Below are 19,491 nucleotides of genomic sequence, written 5' to 3' on the forward strand. Positions count from 1 at the left end.
CATCCAGGGATATTGTCTGGGCCCACTGATGCAGTGTTCTTGGTCTTAGAGAGCATTAAGGACCTGTTCCCTAGTGATAGTAGGGGGAGTTATAATTCAATGGTATTTCCTGGGGGAAGGTTAAGGGGAGATGGAGGTAAAGATGGAGCTGAATGTATCGGCCAGGTTTGCTTCATCTTCTGGCTCAATATAGGTGGCTTCATTTACAATGAGCTCTGCACACAAAGTACAGTTTTGTACCTACCATAAATGTAGATGTCCGAGAGGAATGCATCTGCAGTCCTAACAAATGGGTTGTCCTGCCTCAGGCAGCCCTTCGGTCGGCCGGATTCCAAAGTCTGGGTCTGGCCTCGGCTGATGTCGCACTTCACCCGACGTCACTGCTACTGTCGATTGGGTATAAAGGCATCAGCCGACGCCATTTTCCTCAGTGTTTCTTGCCCCAGATGCCAGGTGCCCTCTAGGAAGGCTAAATTTGGATAAATGCAAATGATTCCAAATAGTAGAGAGCAAACAACAAATAAACATGTATGTACATATTTACAAACAAATACACCATAATAGATTCCCCCAGCTAGCTACAAGATGGGCAAATACCCTAGGAGTACCACAGAGGGGAAGGAGGGTGGGTAATCCTGACTGCAGATGCATTCCTCTCGGACATCTACATTTATGATAGGTACAAAACTGTACTATGTCCTTCAAGGATGCATCTGCAGTCCTAACAAATGGGTAGAATACCATAGCCAAACTGGGGGAGGAGGCACTAAGAAGATTATGGTGTAGTTAAGATCCCCTGCAAAACAGCAGTGGCAAAACCTGCTCGGGATCTGGAGTATAAAGGCAGGTTATAATGCTAGGCAAATGTATGCACGGAGCTCCAAGTAGCAGCCTCTAAAATGTCTTTGGTAGCCACTCCTCGTAAGAAAGCTGTAGTAGTGGCTGTAGCCCTTGTGGAGTGAGGTCTGATGTTTTCTGGAGTTGTCTTCCCATGAAAGGAGTAACAAAATCTAATGCAAGCTGGTCAGTTTTTCTATTGCACTTGGTTCTGTCCAGGTAGTAGCGAAATTGTCTGTGTACATCCAAGGTGTGCAGTAGTCTTTCCCCCCTGTTCTGTGGGTTGGGGAAGAATGTTGGTAGGTGGACAGCTTGGTTCAATGATACCCTGGAAACCACCTTTGGCATAAAAGTAGGGTTAGTTCTCAAGGACACTCTATCCTGATGGAAGATAAGGAAGGGCTGTACTGCCATTAATGCCTGTAATTCAGAAACCCTTCTTGCTGAAGTGATTGCAAGCAGGAAAGCAGTTTTCCAAGATAAGAACTGTAATTCTGCTGTTGCTGCTGGTTCAAAAGGGGGAAGAGTTAACTTTTCCAGCACAAAGTTCAGGTCCCATGTAGGCAGAGGTGGCTTCCTTGGAGGCTTTACATTTTTAATTCCTCTCAGAAACTGCCTGAGTAGAGGATGAGAGAAGACTGGAGGATCCATGTTGTATTCTGCTGAAATTGCTGATGCATGAATCTTGATGGAGGAGTAAGACAGGCCATTGTGGAAAAGTTCTGCTAAGTATTCCAGGATGTTAGCTATGTTTGCCAATGATACATTTTCTCCTTTTGCTGCACTCCAAATGAGGTATCTTTTCCATTTTGCTGAATAAGTCTTCCTTGTGGAGGGTCTACGAGCCTCCAGGATAATGTCTTTAACCCTCTGAGATAGTTCTGGGTTATTTTGTCTCATGTAAGATTCCAAGCAGCTAGCTGCAGTGTTTTCAAGTTTGGATGCAGGATCTTGAAGTTGTTCTGTGTTAGCAGCAGAGGAACTAGAGGTAGAGGCCATGTGTGTGTCCGAGACATACTTCTCAGAAGCGGGTACCAATGCTGCCTCGGCCAGTCTGGAGCTATCAGTATGATCCTTGGGTGCTCTTCTTTGATCTTCAGTAGCACTTTGTGCATCAAAGGTAGAGGTGGGAATGCATATGCTGTTAGGCTCTCCCAACTGAAGGATAGGGAGTCCACCTTCCAAGCTAGTGGATGGTATGTCCTTGTGCAGAATTTTCTCAACTGGTGGTTGTGTGGGGATGTGAACAGGTCTATTTCTGGAAGCCCCCATTTCTTTGTAATGGTTTTGAAGATGTCCGGATGCAGCATCCATTCGTGGGCATCCGTGGTAGTTCTGCTTAATGTGTCTGCTAATATATTTTCTTTTCCTGGCACAAATAAGGCCTGGAGCTGAATGTTGAGGTTCAGGGCCACATTCCACAGGTCCATTGCCATCCGGCATAGAGGATATGAATGTGTGCCTCCCTGCTTGTTGATGTACCACATAACTGTGGTGTTGTCCGTCCTTATCAGCAAATGACCCTGTTGAAGAAACGGTCTGAATGACTGGATTGCCTGTTTCACTGCCAGCATCTCTTTTTGATTTATGTGTAGGCTCAGTTGATCCTGTGTCCATAGGCCTTGTATACACTTGTCTGACATGTGTGCCCCCCCCCCACCGAGGTCTGAAGCGTCCGTGGTGATAGTCTGGCTTGGGTGAGGGCTGTGGAAAGGCAGTCCTTTGTTCAACTGACAGGCCTGAGCCCACCACAGGAATTCTTGTTTCAGGCATGGAATTATTGGAATTTGGGTTTCTCGGCTGTGCTTGTGCTGAGACCACAAATTCCTTAGGTACCATTGCAACTTCCTCATGTGCAGTCTGGCAAGTGGGATCAATATTATGCAGGATGCCATGTAAAGTACAGTTTTGTACCTACCATAAATGTAGATGTTCGAAGATCCACATTGCTGCAGTCATAACCTGTGAGTAGTCCGCTGTCCTCGGTCGGCCCGAATACCAAAGTGTTAGGCTGGCGTCGGTCATGGTCGCTCAGATCTGACGTCAGTACGCCGTGGTACTAAAGTGCATGACCGACGTCATATCCTCAGTCTTTCTTGCCCCAGATGTCAGAAGGCCCTAAAAAGAAAGGCCATAGCCAAGAAACAGGAAAACATCCAACCACCCATGTACAACCCATATCTACAATCCAAACCACACAACCACCCCAAACTACAGTGGGGAAGGAGGGAGGGAAAATTGGACTGCAGCAATGTGGATCTTCGAACATCTACATTTATGGTAGGTACAAAACTGTACTATGTTCTTCATCTCACATTGCTGCAGTCATAACCTGTGGGTAGAATCCCAAAGCAAAGGTAAAGGGAGGTTGGCAAAATCATAAAGCATTGGGAGCAGCTAACATGCCCTGCAAAACTGCAGTGGCAAACCCAGCCCTAGACTTAGAATAAAGAGGGAGATGATAGTGTTTAGAAAAAGTGTGCACTGAACTCCAAGTAGCTGCCTCCAAAATATCTTTAGTAGCTACACCCCTCAGAAAAGCAGTAGAAGTGGCAGTAGCCCTAGTGGAATGAGGTCTGATTCCAGCCGGAATCTCCTTACCATGATGAGAGTAACAAAAAGCAATACAATGACCAATCCACTTAGAAATAGTTTGTTTAGAAACAGGTTTCCCCTGAGAACCCAAAGCAAAAGAAACAAACAACTGTTGAGACTGTCTGAACCCTTTAGTTCTGCTCAAATAATAACGCAACTGCCTGTGAATATTCAAAGAGTGCAAAATCTTTTCCCCTTTATTTTGGGGATCAGCATAAAAAGTAGGCAAATGAATAGACTGGTTCAAGGCCACATTTGAGACCACTTTAGGCATGAAAGTAGGGTTAGTGCGCAAAGAGACCCTGTCCTTATGAAATATTAGGAAGGGTTCAACTGCCATTAGAGCCTGTAATTCAGATACCCTTCTAGCAGACGTAATGGCCAACAAAAAAGCTGTCTTCCAAGACAAAAACTTCAACTCAGCTGTAGCTGCAGGTTCAAAAGGAGATAAAGTGAGTTTCTCCAACAGAAAATTGAGATCCCAGGAAGGAGTAGGAGCTCTGCGTGGGGGTCTTATGTTCTTTGCCCCTCTAAGAAATTGCTTGAACAAAGGATGAGAGAATAAAGGTGGGTCACAGTCATAGTGAGCAGAAATGGCTGCAGCATGAACTTTTACAGAGGAGAAAGACAAACCCTTGTCTAGTAATTCTGTAAGATACTGAAGAGAAACACTCAAATTAGGTACTGAAACATCAAAGCACTTTGCTTTGCTCCAAAGAAAAAATCTCCTCCATTTATCAGCATAAACCTTCCTTGTACTAGGCCGTCTGGCCTCCAAAATAACATTCAAAACTCGTTGAGGAAGCTGCGACCCTCCAGGGTCTAGAACAGAATATGCCAGGCTGTCAGATGCAGGGACTGTATCCTGACATTGATGAAATGATTGCCTACCTGAGACAAAAGGTGTGGACTTGCTGGCAAAGGCCGAGGAGGCTCCCGTACTAAACTCCTCAGCAGAGGGTACCAGTGCTGACGAGGCCAATCTGGAGCTATAAGAATCATGGAGGGCTTGTCCTGTCTGACCTTCAAGAGCACCTTGGGAAGGAGAGGCAGAGGAGGGAAGGCATAGACGTGAAGATTGTTCCAACTGAACGAAAGAGCATCCACTTTCCAAGCTTTTGGATAAAACATCTTTGTGCAAAACTTTGGCAGCTAGAAATTTAGTGGAGAAGCGAACAGATCTATGTCTGGAGTCCCCCAAACCACTGTCAACTGTCGAAAGACATGAGGATCCAATTTCCACTCGTGGGGATCCACCATCTGTCTGCTCAAAACATCCGCTAAGGAGTTCTGTGCTCCTGGCAGAAACCTTGCCTGAAGAGTGAGGTGCAAATTGAGAGCAGTCTCCCACAAAATCATAGCTTGTCTGCAAAGTGGGTACGAATGGGTTCCCCCTTGCTTGTTGATGTACCACATGACAGTTGTGTTGTCTGTTTGAATCAACACTTGTCCTGGGTGAAGTAGATCCTTGAAGGCCATCAATGCAAATTGGACTGCTAACATCTCCTTCATATTGATATGCAAATGTTGAAGTCTGGCAGGCCACGTGTCTTGAACCCATTTTCCATTGAGGTGTGCGCCCCAAGCCTTGTCAGAGGCATCTGTCGTTAAGATCTGACTCGCCTCTGGTCGGGTCACAGAGAGTCCCTTGTTTAGGTGACATTCCTGAGCCCACCACAAAAATTCCTTCTGAATGCAAGGTATTATCTGAATGACAGTGTCCAAATCGTGGCAGTGTTGAGTCCATACACTTTTGAGATACCATTGTAACTTCCTCATATGCAGTTTGGCATTGGGAAGCACCAGAATACAAGATGCCATGAACCCCAAGGCTTGAAGGACTGTCCTTGCAGTCAGCCTGGACAGGAGAGACAATTTTTGGAAGTAAAGGGTAAGATTTCTTTGCTTGTCCGGGGTCAAAAACGCCATCTGAGATGCTGTATTCAGTCTCACACCCAGAAAGCACATGTCCTGAGAGGGTACTAGACTGGACTTTATTTCGTTCACAGAATACCCTAGGCACCTTAACACTGCCATAACACACTGAAGATGGTGAAGTAGCTAGTCTTTGTCTTGAGCAAGAATCAGGCAATCGTCCAAATAAGGATAAATTTGTATTCCTCTTAACCGTAAGAAGGCTATCACCGGAGCCAGAACCTTTGTGAACACCCTGGGCGCAGTAGATAAGCCAAAGGGCAATGCAGAGAACTGATAATGTAAAGTCCCAGTCCGAAAACGCAGGAATCTCCTGCAGCTTGGCCTGATAGGAATATGAAGATAAGCTTCCTTGAGATCCAGAGTTACCATCCAGTGATCTTTGCCTAGCATAGGTAGAAGTTGTTGCAAAGTCAACATTTTGAATTTTGGAATGTCCAAGTATGTGTTGAGAATAGACAAATCCAGAATTGGCCTCCAAGTGTCTCCTTTCTTTGGTACAAGAAACAGGCGAGAATAAAATCCTAGGCCCACCTCTGATGGAGGGACCTGCTGGATAGCACCCATTTGAAGAAGTAAAGAAATCTGTTTGTGAGCCTCTGCCTTTTGCTGAGGAGGAACATCTGGCATGCATTTGAAAGGGGGCAATGTGTGGAAATAAAACTTGTAGCCTTGGTTTATAATGTCCAACACCCATTTGTCCTGGGTGACTAAGCCAATTTTGCCTGAAAAGTGCCAACTTTCCTCCCAGAGGAGCTGCCAGACAGGAAGGATCGGGCAGCTGAAGATGCAGGTCATTGTGTCTGTTTACGAAAGGACTGGCCCCTGCCCTCACCTGTAGACTGTGCAGGGGAACTCCACGTCCTAGGCCTAAAAGAACCCTGTGCATGAGCTCTGCCCCTACCACATCTAGATCTGCCCCTAGACTGTAAATCAGAAGGGTAAGCCCATCCCTTAGTAGGCCAATTTCTGCTAAACTTAGGGGGCTGCACCTGTAAAAAATCTTTGACAGTCTGCACAGACTTAGCTTTGTCCTCCATTTTCTTCAAGACGGACTCCACAGGAGAACCAAACAAAACTTCAGACTGAAGGGGAGCATCCAAAATTCGAGCTTTAACATGCTCTGACAAGTTCTGATCCTTAAGCCAAGCGTGCCTACGAATAACTGACCCAGTGGCAGCCACCCTGGAAGAGGCCTGCAAAGCATCAAAACCACACTGCAAAGAATGCTTACCCACCTGATCAGAGGCATGAACCAAATCCTGTAATTCTTTACACTCTATGCCCTCTGCTAAAGCATCCACCTTAGATTTCAATTGACTAAGAAGAAAATTCTGGTACTTCAGCATATGAAACTGGCAATTTAAAGCCCTCATTGCAAGAGTGGAAGAGGTATACACTTTTTTACCCCACCTATCCAGAGCTCTAGAGTCCTTATCCATGGGAACTGGATTCTTCACAACAGAAGCCCTGGCACCCTTAGGTCCCTGGCTAATAGTTTCTGGGTCAGCCCTAGGGCTCTTATACAAATATTTATGAGCCTCTGGCACCCTGTAATACCTGTCTGGCTTAACGGGGGCAGGAGGCAAAGAGTCTGGATTAAGGGAAGCCTCAGAGAAAACATCCTGTACAACATCCAAAACCGGAGGAATAGCCAAGGGCCTATGTTGTGGTAAAAACAAGAATTCCCTAAGCCTCTTTCGCGAATCTGAGAAATCCTGACCTTCCCATTTAAAATGCTCCCTCATAGAATGCAGGGATTCTGAAAAAGAAAAATCCTCTGGAGGGGAAGCAGAGGGACTAGAATCTTCTGCGTCAGAATCAGAATAAGGGGGAAAATCCTGAATGTCTTCAGCCGAAGACTCTGAATAAACTGAAGAATGTTCCAATCCTTCCACCTCTGGCTCCACCCTAGGCCTCTTATCTGGAGGGGGCATAGAACCTCTAATCAAGGTAATTAAATCTTCTGCCATTTTAAGCATGTGTTTTTTAGGCACAGAACCTGCAGAACTAGGACTGACGCCAGAGGAAGACAAACTAGGCCTGGCCTTTGAAGGTACCTTAGAAACAGAGGGAGAAGGCCTAACCACCTTATGCAAAGAAGGGAGCACAGCAACCTGAGAGGCCTCCTCAGCCTGACCCAACTCCTGAGAGGCCACATCTTGCAAAACTAAAGGTTCCCCCTGAGACTCAACTGAAACCTCGGCCGGATCCACAGACTCCACCGTGGTTTCTAAAGAACCGGCGTCCGGAACGGACGACTCATCCTGCTTGGATTTCAGCGATTTCTCTTTACACTTCTTCGCGGTAGCGGGCGGAGGATCCGACGGCATATTGTAATTACACCGCTTACCGAAGACAAGCCTAGCACAATCTAACCTACGCTTAATGGTGCGCTTATTAAATTTAGCACAAAAGCGACACCCGACTACGTCGTGCTCAGGCCCCAAACAAGGAATACAGAGAGTGGTAATCCCTATGAGGTATCTGTTTCCCACAAGAAATACAATTATTCACTTTTTCTGACATCCGGATTTAACTGAGGCAAGAAAAGACAAAAATATTCCCCAACGGGGTACTTAGCCCAACTTGGTCTTCGGTCTGAAACTCAGAATACGAAAATTTCAGGACGCCGAACGGCACTTGCAAACGCTGCTTCTGCTTCGGACCATGCGGCAAGAAAGACTGAGGATATGACATCGGTCATGCGCTTTAGTACCACGGCGTACTGACGTCAGATCTAAGCGACCATGACCGACGCCAGCCTAACACTTTGGTATTCGGGCCGACCGAGGACAGCGGACTACCCACAGGTTATGACTGCAGCAATGTGAGATGAAGAACATCCCAGGGCTTGCAGGATTTTCCTTGCTGTAAGCTGGTTCTGCGTTGCTAATGCCTTGAAATAGAGTGGTAGTTGCTTTTGCTTTTCTGCTGTGAGAAATGCCATTTGATTTGATGTGTCCAGTTCTGCACCCAAGAATGTAATCCTTTGGGATGGCATCAGCCTTGACTTTTTTATGTTGACTGTGTATCCCAAGGCCTGCAGTAGGTGAATAACTTTTTCCAAATCTTTTGTTAATTTGATCTTGTTGTCCGCTTGTAGCAGGCAGTCGTCCAGGTATGGATAAATTTGAATTCCCTGAAGCCTGCAATGAGCAATTACTGATGCCAGGCATTTCGTGAATACTCTGGGCGCAGTAGATAAGCCAAAGGGCAATGCTGAGAATTGATAATGCTCTGATCCTGCAAGAAATCTGAGGGATCTTCTGCAATCTGGTCGAATAGGGACGTGCAGGTATGCCTCCTTGAGATCTAGAGTCACCAGCCAAGCCTCCTTGCCCAGCATGGGAAGAAGGTGCTGTACGGTCAGCATTTTGAATTTTGGAACAATGAGATATGTGTTGAGAGCGGACAGGTCGAGAATAGGCCTCCATTGGTTTTCTTTTGGCACCAGGAAAAGTCTGGAATAAAATCCTTGTCCTTGTTCCATAGCCGGTACCTTTTCTATAGCTCTCATCCTTAGTAAGTGGTTGATTTGTTCTAGAGCGTTTGTCTTTTGGTTTGGTGGTAGGTTTGGCATTCCTCTCTTCCTTGGTAGAGTATGGAAGTGAAACCTGTAACCTTTGTCTATTGTCTGTAAAATCCATTTGTCTCCTGTAATGTAATGCCAGTTTCCTGAGAATAAGGCTAGTTTTCCGCCTAAGGGTGCTTCCAGTTGTTCCCTGGTAGGCGGTATCAGAGCCAAGTCACTGTGACTGTCCTGTGGAAGTGGCAGTAGCTGGATCTGCGGCAGTACTTCTCTGGTTGTTAGGCTGCCACTGACGTCCCCTGTAGGCGCCTCTGGACTGACCTCTGCCTCTCTGTGCTCTGGTGTCTGGAAAGGACCAATTCTTTGAAGGCCAATTTCTACTAAACCTAGGAGGCTGGACCTGTAAGAAGTCCTTGACTGTTTGAACAGATTTTGCTTTTTCCTCCACCTTCTTTAACACTTGCTGTGCAGGGGAGCCAAACAAACTGAGTTTCTCCATGGGAGCATCTAGGAGCTTTGACTTTACATGGTCTGGTAAGGATTGCTCTTTTAACCATGCATGTCTTCTGATCACTGTACCAGTCATAGCTGATCTAAAGGAAGCCTCCAGTGCATCATAGCCGCATTTTAAGGAATGATTGCTGACCTGCTGAGTGTTGTGTACCAAATCCTGAAGGGACTTACGGTGTATAGGTTCAGGAGAGGATAGTTTTTTATTTAATTGATCTAACAAAAATTCCTGATACTGAATCATGTGGAATTGACAGTTTAAAGCCCTAGCCGAAAGAGTAGCAGAAGTATAGACTTTTTTACCCCATCTCTCTAATGCTCTAGATTCTCTTTCAGAGGGGAGGGGGTTTTTGGCAGTTGCTACAGCTTTGGGGCCTTGAGAAATAGTTTCAGGATCTGCAATAGGAGCCTTATACAGGTGATAATGTGTGTCCGGGACCCTGTAGTATCTGTCGGGCTTAGCAGGGGCCGGAGGTAGGGAGTCAGGGGCAGTACAAGCATCATTAAATGCATCATCCACAACTGTTAGTACTGGAGGAATGGCTAAAGGCCTATGCTGTGGCAAATGCAAAAAGGTCCTGAGCAGTTTCCTAGAATCTGAAAAATCCTGGCCCTGCCATTGAAATTGTTCCCTCATAGCATGCAAGGTTTCCCCAAAAGAAAATTCCTCAGGAGGAGAGGCAGAAGGAATGGAATCTTCTGCGTCAGAATCTTCATATGGAGAGTAAGGGCCTTCTGGAGGATTTGAGTTTTCTGAATCATCAGAAGAGTAATCCGTAGAAACTGGTTCAGGGGGCTCTGCTCTAGGCCTCTTCTCTGGAAGGGGATGAGAGGCCCCGTCAGGGTGAGATTGGGATCCCCTGATCAAAGTAATGAGATCCTCTGCCAGGCTAAGCATTTGGGAAGTAGAGCTAGGCCTGTGTGTGAGGGGGTTTTAGAAGGCAGGGCCTTAGAAGATTTAGCTGCTTTAGCCCTAGAGAAAGCCTTGATAGACATGGATGCAGGGGGCCTAGCAGCTCCACGTGCAGGAGTAGATATGTCTAAAGGAATAGTATCTGATAAATCCTGGGTGCCTGCGATAGCAGGAGAAAATTCAGTAGCAGATTCAGTCATGCTGTGTGAGGCCTCGGCTGCAGGAGGAATGTTTTCGGCCGAAGGAAGAACCGAAGACTCGGTTTCAGCCGAAACGGAGACACTCGCGGTTGGCTTAACCGTGGTTTCGGCCGAAACCGCGGACTGCGAGTGTCGGTCCTTTTCCTTACGTTTTTTAGCTAATTGCGAAGTCGGAGTCTCCGACGCCATTTTGTAAGCAAAAGCGGGACCAAAAAACTCATCCGCAAACTCCGACCGACGTCTAAGTGTCCGTCGGTTGAAGGAAGCACAGGCTAGACAAGCTGCTACGTCGTGGTCTGGGCCTAAGCAAGGAAGGCAGTAAGAGTGGAAATCCTTATGAGGTATTTGTTTCCCCACAAGTTAAACAATTATTTACTTTTTCTGAGATCGGCTGAGGCAAGAGAGAGTCCCCAACGGGGTACTTAGCTTTTTAGAAGTCTTCGGTAGTAGAAATCTCTGGATCTGACCGACCGGCACTTGCGAACAGCTTCTGCTTCGGGCACCGCGCGGCAAGAAAGACTGGGGAAAATGGCGTCTGCTGATGCCTTTATACCCAATCGACAGTAGCAATGACGTCGGGTGAAGTGCGACATCAGCCGAGGCCAGACCCAGACTTTGGAATCCGGCCGACCGAAGGGCTGCCTGAGGCAGGACAACCCATTTGTTAGGACTGTAGATGCATCCTTGAAGGACATCAGGGTATTGCCCTAAGGTTGCGATCATAGCTAAAGAATTCTTTGTGGTTTTTGGCTTTGGTAGACTTTATTGGTCCTCTGAGTTATCTTTTTTGTAGTCAAAGATGAACTGACAGTCCTTCCCCTATACTTTGGTAAATGTGCTGATACTTAAGAATTAGAAGAAAAAATATTTTTCTAACTTTTCTCTAAATGTCACAGACATCTTTGATAATACATTTCAGTCTTGTTAAAATGTACAGTACTATAAACAAACATTTAGAGTTTAAAGCTTAGAATTTCAATACTGTGATGCTGCTTATGTAAATCTGTCAAAAGAGGTGACAACCGCCTTTGAACCACTGACTGATCTAATTGCGCTTTTTGGAGCAGATGCATGTTCTCTTCCTCTCTGCAATAAAGACGATGGAAAACAGTTTCATACCTCTCTCTATTGTTTATAGCAGCCCTGACCGCCTGACTACAAATTTGTCTGTGGCATGTTATGCAGGTGTAAACAAATTCCTCTGCAACTTATGTGAAAAGTTGGACTTTTTTTTTTTTTTTTTTTTTTAAGTGTGTGGTCTTTCCCATCATTTGATACCAAAGTGAAGAAATGAAAGTTTTACAAGTACAAGCAGGCTTCAGGTACCTAACACAGTACTGGAATCATACTGTAGGGAGGAAAAACAACCCAAGAGTTTAAACTGTAGAAGAATGTGGTGCGCCCTTTTGGATCTTTCCATCTCTACAAAATTAGCAGCACTATGAATACAGACAGCAAAAACGTCATCCTTGATCAATACAAACAGGACCTGCTGACATGCTAGATATATAACCAATAAATCCTCACTCTTTGGAACAGACAACCTCTAATTAGAGTAACACAAGAACTACCTTTAAATCCACACTGGATGAGTGCATGTGAAATCTTAAATTCGCCTCTGGGGTACATTTTATAGCTCTCCCTGACAGAAGTGATTAATATGACATTTCTATAGAACTTGGCGACACTTCTCATCGGTCACTTGGATCACAAGCCTAGTAGCTAGCCAAAGTCTAGAAGATTTTGGATCTTTGGCTTAGAAGTGCTTGCACAGGTATTTTTATACATCAAGTAGACTCTGAATAATGTTTCCTCAGGTAGAGAGCAAATGTTGGAGATGTGATTGGGACAAAACAGGCAACTGGGAACATTTTCTGGGAGTGTAACAAGTCAGCAAACTTTAAAGATTCCCTGCAGACTACTCTCAGATATACAGGTTGAGCAAATCGTTAACTAAGGAATTTTTTTTTAATCTACAATCAGAATGGCCTAGACATAGTAAGGCCTTCTGGAGTCTAATTATGGTGGCTGCCAAAAAAACAATTACTAGAAAATGGAAATCCAAGTTTAAGATAACTGTACCAGTAGTGGTGAATATAGTAACAGAGATAAAACAACTAGAACTGGGATTTTTAGAAAACGATAGAAGCAAATTAGAGGGAAAAAATCAGGAATTGTGGGAACAGTACACACAGAGAAGGAATGGGGTTTAAAAGAAGGCAGGACCTGAATGAGCTATGTAATGTTTGACTGACAATGACTGGATAGAGAAGTGATGCATAACATTTGCAAATGAAATTATGTCAATATGGTCCGTTTTCATTTATATAAATGTATGACTGCCTATGTCATACATGAATTCTATAAAGATGCTTCTTGTTTATATTTAAAAAAGCACCTAGTAACTACCCATAAAACAACCTTTTGCACATCCTCGTCCATTTATATATGGCAGCCTCAACTGGAAAGAAAGTGAAGACTTCCGACAGTTTCATGAGACTTGTTTGTGTCTTTCAGCTTTTCCCGGTTAGGGGTCGCCACAGCGGAACTCCGGTCCGCTAATGATTTGCAGTTGATTTTTTACGTACCGGCTTGCCAGGCCTGATGCACAACCTTCAACGAAGGTACGCCCATTCACGCATGTTTCCACGCAGTAGACGCTTTAGCTGAGAATCGAACCGGACAGCGTCTTAATGCGAGGCGACAATGCTACTGCAGCACCACCACCGTGGGTCAACAGTTTCATGACAGTTTCATGAGACTCTGAGCTCAAAATTATCTATGTTGAAATCTTTCATTATGAAGAGTTAGATGGTTCTGCCAATTTCACCAACAAATAATCCTAACTGAATCTTATTTTTCAAGGTTCATCTAAGTTTAATTTCAAATAAGTGGACAAACAAATGAAAAGAAAGTGCATTCACCTCCTCCTTTCTGAACCAGAGCACGAGTGAGTGCTGTATCTTTTATAAGCTTTAGGGGGCAAAATAAAATTTTGAGAAATAGAGCATTCAAACATACTGTGTCCGTCTCCCAAGCAACAGAAGCAATGTCATGCTTATATAACCCCCAAAGACTCTTATTTTCACAGGAACACTTTCTTTTTAGTAATGGGTAAAATTCCACCAACAAGTACGAAAATAAAAGATTAAAGCTAAAAGTAGAGACACGGGATTTTTTTTGTAACCCATCGAGTAGTTAGGCCCAAGAGACAAAGGAAAAAAGTGGGGAAAATCCATTTGAAAATCTGCACCCAAAAAGGAGTTGTAGGATACTGCTGCATAATGTGAAAAGAAAAAGCAGTTTATTTAATGAGTTCAGCTAATTTTGTAGTCAAGTTAAAATTTTCTTAAAACACACTACCTTTGGACAACCTGGGTTATTTAGTTCAGCACAGGACTTGTGCGATAAGGGGCGAGATTATGGTAGCCTGGGAAAGATGTGCGTGCGCCAAACTGTGCTGAAGCCCTATAACCTTCATCCCGCTTTTTACACAGTATGAACCTTCTCTTACTAGAGTTATGGTGACTGAAAAACAACGAACCACAGTTCTCTTGTCCATCATTTATATTTATTTGCAGTTTCTCACCCAGTAAAATGGAGAGAGACTCAAAGCTCCTGAAATATTTAAACATTAGCGACCGCTAGGACCAGTCCCTGTATAAACAGTTCTAAGAAACCCATGACTTCTAGCTTACTAAATTGCATTATGTAATTAAAAAAAAAAAATCTGTTCACATACTCCAAGTTGACAGTGACCTACTCTTTTGCCAGTTAACTAGAAGGAATTAACTCCATCAACTAGAGTATTATCTTCCTTTTCAATTAAAGGTGTCAACCTCAAACAGCATCAACACAACACTCTTACAAAATACAAAGGTTACATAGTGTGGCATACAGCTGGCTAAAGGAATTTGCATGCCATGCGGTATGCACTTTCTAAAATTTCAATCTGGTTACTGATCTTGTGGATTCGAAGGCCCAGCATTCCAATAAACATTCCGATGTTACGATTACTACCCTCAGAATGCACAGATTCCCTCGTCTTTCACCTGCATGTAATCAAGCATTAACTGTGAAATGCATGTTTTCCCCAGCACAAGGCTGACAGTAGATATCACTGCCTGAACAACTGATTATTCATATGCTGAAACCATCTTTATGGGTGTAATAAACTAGGACTGGTTCTCATTCTCTCTCTCTCTGAACTTATAATTCAGCATGGTTTAACACAATTACTGCCCTCAACAGGACAAATGGAAAAAACAGTAGAAAAGTGTTCTTGGCTGGATTTTGGTTTCACACACAGTCAACATATTTTCCTGAGATTTTCTCGTAGGTTCCCACTGCGACATGATCAGTCTACATTTTGTGTCGCACAGAAACAAAATTATAAGGGACATTTTCAATGTCTGAAGTACAAGAGGGGAATAAAACAGACATTGATATGGTCAGTCAGTGATTACTAGAAACACACAGACTTGACCTTTTAACCGCCCCCCTGCCATATGATGGAGTGAGCAGCCAGAGTTCAGCCAAACTTCCATTATTGGCTCCTGCGGCGCCCAGGTATAAAAATTATTCCACACTGTCTAGGTCACAGCCAACACTTTATCCTTTTCTGTTGTGGAGCATACAAAGAAATTAAGAAGTTCCTTAGTAAGCATAAACTGAGGGTCATGATGAATTAACACAATACTAGCTAACCTCTTAATACAGCTGTGCTCTGTTAGACTGAAACTTAAGATCAAGTACACCTCAAATAGACCACCACCTATTCACTGGAAAGGTGTCTGCACTGTTTCTCCATAAGACAAGCACATCCAGTGAAGTCTGTAAACCCAATTTCAAAAATTTTAGAACGTAAAATTTGCTCCCAAATGAGAAATTCTCCTCTTCAAAATATTTTAGAAAAGGCTGTTGTGTCAACAAAACCCTGTCAGAACAACTTCTAAGAACTGGCTTTAACCACGAACAAGTCGGCATAACAATTTTCTGACTTTTTAAAAGCTTTAAACACGACTCATCATGGCACATTCATCAAGAAGCTCAGTAGCATGGATCTAGGTTTATTTACACTACAAATGGTTTAGCAGTTACTCGAAACACACATGCTACAGAATCCTCAAGCAGCAAACGTTATAAAGTGCAAACCTGCCTAATCAGACCCCTGCAACCTCCATAAGGGTGGTCCCAAAAGCTCTATGCATCATGGACCCCATTTTCAACAAATGTAAACTAAATATCCTCTTACTGTGATCACCTCCATCTTCTTCAGAATGCAGACGAGTCAGCCACTGTATGCATGGCAGTCCCAGGGTTGTCATCAAATGTATCCAAGACCAAAGTTATAGTCTTCTGTGGTCACAAGTATAAGTTGTCCATATCACCCAAGATGTGCATCACTTCACTCGATGGCCTATTCTGTAAAATACCTTGTGGTTATTATAGAACTCCCCCATCCAAGAATAAACAAAGTGACAACAATAACACAATGCAAAGGGACTTCTGATGTCTGTACAGAATTAAACCAAACTATTCCTGTAGCCTTCCACCAGACATAAGTTGATCTCTACGTTAGTTCTTGCCCAAGCCATACACTAGACCAGAATCCATTCTGCTTGTGTGTGTCAAACAAACACTACTGCGTGGTGTCAAGTAAACTAAATGGATTGGATCTCATGAGCTGGTTACATCATACACACCATTCACTCAACATGCGATTTACTCCATGAAACGAGACAGCAAACACCAAGCACGATCATGTTAGAGAGAGAAGTCATTCTTAAAAATTGCACTTTTTCTATATGAAGTCAGGAAGACTAAATTCATCTGGAAAAGGATTATGCAGTCTGGAACAAGTTACCTAATTACAGAAAATCTTACCAGCAAAACCTTTATTTAGAGTTCAAAATCATCATCTAAACCAGAACACTTGGCTTGGCAATGTAAATATCACTCAAGCGGTCAAAGCATCTCCACAGGTAGCACACTCGCCTTGGGTTTTCCAAAACCAGAAGGGTGTGGGTTCTATTACCAGTCCAGGTGACTAAACTGCTGACATTATACAGCAGAAGTGGGGAAGTGCTGTACACCTGACTGAGTCATCCTTCAGGACATGATAAAATCAAGGTCCCATCTGCTTACGTTGGTCATACATCAGATGGTTGCAAAGATTCCATGGCATCCACCAACAATTATAGGGGTCCTTTGCTTACATACAAGGGACTGAAAAATGTAATCTTAAAGTTTACACCATCGGCAGGACAACTACATTGGCACAACCTTTGCCTAGTGCAACTGAAGAGATATAAATAGATACAAGCATTGTGCAAGTACTGTGGGTTGGCATAAAGGTCAAGATATTTACCTCCCAGACATCGGACTCTCACCTTTTAACTATCTAGTTATTGGTCAAGCAAGTGATAGTATGTAGACTAATTGCCCAATATTAACATATGAAAGGACAGAGATACCCCTTTAAAATGAGAAGCATAGCTACTCAATCCACCTAAAATACCCTGAATCTCAAAACATCCATATTCTTCATTCACTTCTTCCTTACTACCACTGCATTCCTTCATCAACTATTTTTTTAATGCAATCTGGTCCTTTTAGCCAGTGACAGAGGTCAGCCTGACACAGTTTACACCAAAAAAGTCAAGATGTCGACAAGCCAACAAGTCACAATAGAAAAATCTCAACTTGCTCATGGTCCTCCAACTATAATATCCACACCCCTACTAATTATATATACCAACACAGAGCACACTATCACAGAGATGATAAAGGGGAATATCCCATTATCTTGCATTCATATATTTCACACACACATATGCGAACAAATAAATACATACACACACAATGTCAATATCTAAAACTCAAAGTATCAAACCACAAAATAACAGTTCAAGTACAAAACACTGAAAGCTCATGATACTGAAAACACAAAATATCTAAATTATACCTAGCCATACCTCTGAACTTTAGTGCAAGAAATGTGGACGAAGCCTGAAATAATGGGGGGGGGGCAACGTTCCAAAAATAGCAACAGATTTTAGAAACTGCTATTACAAACTTAGCAAGTTGTTAAACAGGATTTTCTACCACAGACTTTTCTAAAGGCTAGGAAGTCTGAAACCCAAAATTATATGTAGTGACTTACCAGAAAACCACAAATTTTATGAGGAACAGATGAAAAATACAAGACAAAAACCTGGACAGTCTGTGAAAATCTGTGCAGTTGAGAGGTGTGTGTTCGTAGGCAAATAAGAAACTAACTGTCCTTGTGTGCCACTTAAAGCCTAGTCAGGTTCCCTTTTTATGCTCAAAATAACCTGCCCCATTTAGTTACAGATTAGCCTTACCCGTGATCAGTAACTGCATATTACTTCTAATAAAACAAAAAAATGAAATCACACCATAGATAATTTAAGAGGACCCATGCATGGGATACAGCATTTAGGAGCTGCCGCTGTTCAATAGTAGTACAGGTAGCAGTCTTCAGGTAAATTTTCTGTTTCCCATCCAGAGATCTAAGCTGCACTTGAAAATGGACAGGGATAAACTTTGTTTTATGTGGATGAGGAGTCTGTTCCACAGCAGCAATATCCTCTATATATAAAAAACATACCCATCTCACCAAAAAGTACAGTTGTGTACACCTACCATAAATGTAGATGTTAGAGTGTCTTCACTGTTGCAGTCATGACTGCAGGGTTCTCCCCTGCCGGCAGGCAGCCCTCGGTCGGCCAGAATCCCAAGGTCTGGGCCCGGCATCGGCTGTTCAACCATGCTCCCTGACGTCAGAGCGCCAGGAGTACAAAACTGACAGCCGACGCCATCTTCTCCAGTTTTTCTTGCCCCAGATGTCAGGAGTCCCAAAATGAAAAAGGTCCCATAACCTTTGCAAATACACCTCAGAAGAATGGTGAAAAAAGGAACTACACAAAAGCAAACATAAGAGGGGACAGGAGGGAGGGAAACCCAGACTGCAACAGTGAAGACACTCGAACATCTACATTTATGGTAGGTGTACACAACTGTACTATGTTCATCATGTTTCACTGCTGCAGTCATGACTGTAGGGTAGAATCCCAAAGCTGAAAGAAAGGGAGGTGGTCATAAAGAAGAAGGGGCGGCTAGAAGGCCCTGCAAGACTGCAGAGGCAAAGCCTGCCCTAGACTTAGAGTAGAGAGGTAGATTGTAGTGCTTAGAGAAAGTATGCACTGAACACCAAGTTGCAGCTTCCAAAATGTCTTTGATAGGAACTCCCCTGAGGAAGGCCGCAGAAGTGGCAGCCGCTCTGGTGGAATGAGTCCGTATACTCCCTGGGATTTGCTTTCCATGGTGTGAATAACAAAATCTGATTCCATGAGCAATCCATTTAGAAATGGTCTGTTTTGAAATGGCTTTACCTTGGGAACTTGAAGCATAAGAAACGAACAATTGTTCTGATTTTCTGATGTCCTTGGTTCTGTCCAGGTAAAAACGTAGTTGTCTGTGTACATCCAAGGAACGTAAGATCCTTTCCCCTTTATTTTGAGGAGTGGGGAAAAAGGTTGGCAAGTGGATAGTTTGATTTAAAGCCACTTTGGAAACCACCTTAGGCATGAAGGTAGGATTAGTCCTCAAAGATACCCTGTCTTGATGAAAAATAATATAAGGTTCCACAGCCACAAGAGCTTGAAACTCTGAAACTCTCCTGGCAGAGGTTAGGGCTAACAAGATAGCTGTCTTCCAAGATAAAAACTTGATGTCAGAAGAGGCAGCAGGCTCAAAAGGAGGTAAGGTTAGTTTTTCCAAAACATAGTTGAGATCCCAAGCAGGAATGGGAGGAGATCTAGGAGGTCTTAAGTTCTTAGCTCCTCTGAGAAACTGTCTCATGAGCTGGTGGGAAAAGATGGGAGGGTCTGTATTATAATGAGCAGAAATAGCAGAGGCATGTAGCTTAATGGAAGAGAGAGACT

The 19,491-nt window shown here is 43.6% G+C and overlaps 1 protein-coding gene across 6 annotated transcripts in view; it reads right to left on the reverse strand.

Annotated features, from left to right (window-relative positions):
* Positions 1–19,491, reverse strand: part of TLK2 (tousled like kinase 2) — a 3,436,060-nt gene that overhangs the window by 3,170,191 nt on the left and 246,378 nt on the right. For 4 of the 6 annotated variants that reach the window (XM_044055219.1, XM_044055216.1, XM_044055217.1 and 1 more), the window contains exon 2: positions 15,777–15,946. The exons of 1 other annotated variant lie outside the window; for it this stretch is intronic. In XM_044055219.1, the coding sequence (XP_043911154.1) occupies positions 15,777–15,849 (73 nt within the window). In that variant the 5' untranslated portion in view covers positions 15,850–15,946. The remainder of the gene's footprint in view (positions 1–15,776; positions 15,947–19,491) is intronic. One more of the 6 variants, XM_044055218.1, reaches the window with a different exon arrangement.

The sequence above is a fragment of the Protopterus annectens genome, chromosome 13.part0 (assembly GCF_019279795.1).
Source record: "Protopterus annectens isolate FY-2018-M chromosome 13.part0, PAN1.0, whole genome shotgun sequence".
In the NCBI taxonomy this organism is placed as follows: Eukaryota; Metazoa; Chordata; order Ceratodontiformes; family Protopteridae; genus Protopterus; species Protopterus annectens.